At 47.9% G+C, this 5,000-nt stretch overlaps 2 protein-coding genes across 2 annotated transcripts in view; one reads left to right on the forward strand and one right to left on the reverse strand.

Moving 5' to 3' along the window:
• Positions 1-3,399, reverse strand: part of LOC126576503 (transmembrane 9 superfamily member 3) — a 7,671-nt gene extending 4,272 nt beyond the window's left edge. Inside the window, exons 1-2 of the mRNA XM_050237799.1 lie at positions 2,814-3,399; positions 2,543-2,738 (exon numbers count right to left, since the gene is read on the reverse strand). Coding sequence (XP_050093756.1) covers positions 2,543-2,738; positions 2,814-2,939 — 322 coding nt within the window. The 5' untranslated portion in view covers positions 2,940-3,399. The remainder of the gene's footprint in view (positions 1-2,542; positions 2,739-2,813) is intronic.
• LOC126576508 (uncharacterized) lies at positions 815-2,089 on the forward strand. The gene is made up of 2 exons (XM_050237812.1): positions 815-1,031; positions 1,131-2,089. Exons 1-2 carry the CDS (start codon positions 968-970, stop codon positions 1,640-1,642), a joined length of 576 nt encoding a protein of 191 aa, XP_050093769.1. The 5' UTR covers positions 815-967; the 3' UTR covers positions 1,643-2,089.
• Positions 3,400-5,000: the final 1,601 nt, after the last annotated feature.

Raw genomic sequence — 5,000 nt, forward strand, 5'->3', positions numbered from 1 at the left:
TAGCGTGCCCGACTGAGAGGACGTTGGGGATGCCTTTTTGGGGGGAATTTTTCCGTTGAACGCCATATGCAACACAGCACAGCAGGTGGCGCTGGACGATCGATAATGGAAAACGAGGGGGAAGGGTTTGCAACATTGCATTTAGAACCTCTTCACACGCTGCTGTTACTATCGCTTCGAAAGGGATTTTTGTTTCGCTAAAGAGCCCCCTCATCTCGATGGACGAGGAGAAGGGCCGCCCAGCTCCGGATACCGCTATCATCATCCAGCACATGGCATCTGATTCTTGTGCAATAGTTCCGCTTCTCGTCTCGAGTGTCGAGCTAGTTAAGCCATATGCGGTTAGCTGATGACAACATCAAACACAGTACGATTCCATCCAGACCCCGATTGTTAATTGAAGCAGATAGAACATTTTAAATGAAAATGCATACCACCGCAATCATTACAAACCAGCGCCCTGAACGCATCAATACTATCTCGCCTGATCGATGTGGTATATCCATGAAGGGGATCGCGAGAATGGTCGCCCGTTGGCTTGCTACCAACTGCTTGCAATAACAGAAGCTGACCTCGCCCGTTTGTAAACAAATGATGCCACGATCTGTTCCTCCCGCTCTCGCAAAAATGCTAAGACCGGCAAACGATTTTACGGCCATGAATCATAGAGAGCAAATCGAGTAAAGCGTTCTTGGTGCACACGCGCGTTTAAGAGTGCACTGTGCGGTTTTGTCTGCACCCGGGTACCCGATAAGCATCCACGACGACACCACCACCGACCACCGATGCAATATAAAGAGAGGACCGGCGACTTCTTGGCACCGCACTTGTAGCTAGCCGCAACCGCGCGTGTGTATGGCCTTCGTCCGCTATTACAACATTGTAATACACCACCTCCCATCATCGGAGCGTTTCTTCCAGTCCAGTTCAGTTCGTGTCCGGTCGTCAGTTGGGTTCGTTCCCCGGGATGGCAAAGCTTGTATCGATAACCGTGTGTGCGCTGGTGGTGCTCGGGATGATGGTTGGAAGTGGTGCGTTACCTCGCCTTTTCCCGTGATCTCCGTGTATGATGTGCTCCGAGTGATTTTAAATGTGTGTTTGGTTTTCTTTTTCTGTCGTGACATTCACAGGCTGGTCACTGATTTGCCGCAACTGTTTCAGCACGGAAAGCTTCGCTAAATGCGAACTAATGGGCCTCCCGGTGAACTGTACGGCGCAATTGGTCAACGAGAACCACGCTCGATTCTTTCCCGACAATCCAACGCTGGTGCCCGGCAATGAGACGGAATTTAGGTGCTTCCGAATCAATGGATGGCGGAAGGGGGTGAATGGGACGGATATCGGTTTACGTGGGTTTGGCCAGGGCTGTACGTTCAACAGTACTGACTTCTGCAGCGGTTGGTCCGGCACTCTAAACATTACGGGATGTGCCACCTGCACGAAGGACAATTGCGACCAGGAACCGAACATTCCGACCGTCGGGCCACCAGTAACGGCCGTTCCCACGAACCCTTCGACTGGTGCGACGCAAGCTACGACCACGAAAAAACCATCGAACGGTGCCACGGGGCTGCAGCAGCAGATGCAGTTAGGCGCGGTTATACTTGTATTGCTGAATATTATTCTTGGTTCGAGGAACTAAAGGAACTTCTCTGCCCCATCGATGGGCTATAAGTTAGGGACTTGTTTTAAAACACTTCCTAAAATCATCTTTGTAATAGATAAGATTGAATCTAATGAGATTGTTTGCACAATGCATTTGTAAAATACATGTTTTCTATTTCAAATTTCTCATAAACTCTCAAAGCTTATACCAGGAAAAGCCAGCATAAGTATTAGGAACGAACCTGATGTCGTTTGTAACCACTTTTGATCGTGCCATCCGTGTCGTCTTTTAAGATAGATAATGAAGTTCCAACAAGTGGCACGAGTATGACTCATGCACAGGAAATATGGAAAATATCAATTTTCCTAATTTAGCAAAAACTCAAAAACACAAGCCGTGTCTGTGGTGTAAAGCGGAATCATGCAACAGGTAAATGTTATCTGCTTCCAACGAATTCTAAATAAATATTGTAAAATATTACAAGCTTTTCCTTTTCCTATTGATACAGCAAGTAACATCCGAAATGTACTTGATGTTTAAGTGCTCTACGATTCGATACTAAACGGAACCATCGCCTCGAACATTGATCAACATGTTTGCAGTGATTATCATTATCAACGACCATCATGACTTGTCTGTCGTCGAGCTACAAAGCCTGCCGACGTCTTGAACAATATGCTCGGAAGGGATTCGCAATCTTCGACTGTCTGCAGACTATCGGCAAACTGACCAATAGAGTTCTGGTGGATCGCCTAATAAACAGTCTCTCGAGTGCTCGAAGTGATCAAGCATCTTAGTAACCGTACGGCTACTTACAGCGCTATAAACGATATACGTGATAAAATTCGCTCGTAAATTGTCAGCAGAAAAAAACCTGTAACGTGGCCTGGCAATGTGACGATGTGTTAGCGTCTCCCGTACCAATTAGAGTCTTACCATTGAAGTACAGCTCGTAGCCACTAAACTCTAGCTCCACTCCCTGGAGCGCTTCGCTCATCGTCTCATGATAATGATTGATCGATTGTTTGGCACCAACACAGAACGGCAGCGAAAAGTAGGCATACGTTTCCTGCCGGTTGTGGTACGGTCCGACCGTGTTCATCCACAGGACTACCTCCTCGTGGTCTTCATACTGGAATGGAAGCAGGGAAACCCCCGGGGAGATTAGAAAAACTGGACGACCAGAGAGCAGTCGGGATTCGCTTACCATGTGATTGTGCTCATCGGCTACCGCACAGGGGATGAAGCTCATAAGTACGGCGCAGATGGTGGCGGTGGCGGCTAGCACCCCGACGGTGGAGAAGCTTCGCCATCCTTCCCTCCTGGTTTGCATGACTTTCGGATTCTACACACTATCGCCGCCTACTGGCATCCAAAATGCACGGAAACTGCAGCTCGCCTCCAAGGACCACAGTGCTTTGTGCTGCTGCTGCTGCTGCTGTGGCTTGTAACCAGGAATCCGTGTTTACGCGGCACCGCACGGCACAGGAGTTGGAGTGGAGCGGAGGAGTCTCGAAGCACCCGATTCACTGACACATCGCATCCGGAGCCGCTCGATACACGTTATTTTGGAGGCGTTTTCTGGAGGGGTTTTGTACACCACGGTCAGCACACGATCCCCTTTCGGACGGATACTTTCCTTGCCAACGAGCGGCGCCGCGTGCTAACGATTTATCTTACCGACGGATTAACAAAATACGGCCGAAAAACCACTTGCCTGCCAGCAACCGAAACACACGAAATCCGATTTTGGGGAGGGGGCGTCACGTCGACAGAAATCAAGATGCTCCGTCTTTCTCACTCTAGCACGGGAAGATTGCAGTGTTTGACAGCTGCGAACCCCGTACTGGAGCACTAGCGAGAGCGGGATAGCGCAGCAAGGCCGCGAGGGGTCTTTCGATCGATAGAAGCCAATAATCGAGCAAACTCGCGCTCGACGAAGCGCAGGCTCGAGCAAAGGTAAGGACTCCACCTGGAAACGTGGAGCCCTTTAGGGAAAATTATTCCGTTTGTAATACTGGAAGACATGGAGATGCAGGATTTACGGATGGAAAATCACGTGCAGCGACTCTCAAAGAGGCCGCGTGAGATACTGCGCAAAATGTGCCATTAAAAAAGGCACAGCCGGGCCAACACATGGACTGTTGAGGCAAACGAGGCGGCGCATACTGACTCTGCCTGGAACAGGATAATGTATCCCATTTGAGTACAAAAGGAGCCCAAAAATCGGGAGGAGAACAGAGGGCGCACCACCGATCTCGAGAGAAGTCAGCGCTGCCCGAGCTGGAAGGACGACCACCATCACGGACATCAGCAGGAGGACCGCCCGGACCATTGGGAGTAGATCAAAGCCTTAGAATATCCTTAAATTTAATTGACACTGTGACATCCTTCAGCAAGGCTCTCGCATCAGGTCTCTTCCATCAGATCTTGCAAACTGATACAAAAGGGTTGCAATATTCACAGACTGATTGTTACGACACCTAAATTTGGAACAATGGTCGCATCACGACAATCCAAAGAAACAGCTGTGTACACCTCTCAGGTTATCTCAAGTGTGCAGATAAAAATGGTAATGTTTGTTCATACCCCTCGTTCGACAAAATCCCGCATCCACAATGAAAATCATGTGCATCTGCTAAGAAACATGCCACGGTAAACGTGTGGTTTGTAATAATCTAAACCACGTCATGCTTGTGCGTCCAACACTTAATACTGGACTTAATACTTTTATCAAACGACTGATTCTGGCTTCCCGTGACTGATAATAATTTTCGAGCGAAGAATTAATTTTGTAAATGGTTCAAAATGCAAAACAATTTACGGGAGATCAACTTTAAACTCTTGTTTCGTTGCATCGTTACATGAAGAAACAGTTTCCATGTTTATTTATTAGACTAAATTGAAAGTGACTTCTGTTCTTGTAATTTGTTTTGTGCAACAGCGCACAGAATTGATTCACTACCCGCTAACGATACTCTGTATTCTAACGTCAATAAAATTTCCCCCCGAGAATCGCAGACGAATATCATAAGATCACACCATCGACCAGCGATTACGCGAACGTACAAAAAGGACCTGAACAACTGCTGGTTTAAGCTCACGTTCGTATACATCTTTGTCGTTGCTCTTAAGCAGAAAACAGTCAACGAGTAACGGCAACTGGGCTTCAAATTCGCATAACACCAACTATGAGAGTGTAGTTTGCGAAAGCAAACCAGGCACTGAATCGACAGTTCCTTTATTGCACCTTAATGAACAAAGCGGTAACCAGAGGGGTCACACACCCTGCAACCCTATGCAGGGAGCGATAAGCAACGATCAAGTAAGTTCTGTACTTGTCCAAATACACGCTGCAGCTGTGTACGCACTAGCCACGTGGTCAGCATCCTGG

The sequence above is a fragment of the Anopheles aquasalis genome, chromosome 3 (assembly GCF_943734665.1).
Source record: "Anopheles aquasalis chromosome 3, idAnoAquaMG_Q_19, whole genome shotgun sequence".
NCBI lineage: Eukaryota > Metazoa > Arthropoda > Insecta > Diptera > Culicidae > Anopheles > Anopheles aquasalis.

Excerpts from the sequence above, each read along its gene's own strand:
- LOC126576508 (XM_050237812.1), top strand. The coding sequence starts at position 968 with ATGGCAAAGCTTGTATCGATAACCGTGTGTGCGCTGGTGGTGCTCGGG. Across the intron at positions 1,032-1,130 it reads CGGGATGATGGTTGGAAGTG|GCTGGTCACTGATTTGCCGC; the intron begins GTGCGTTACCTC and ends TGACATTCACAG.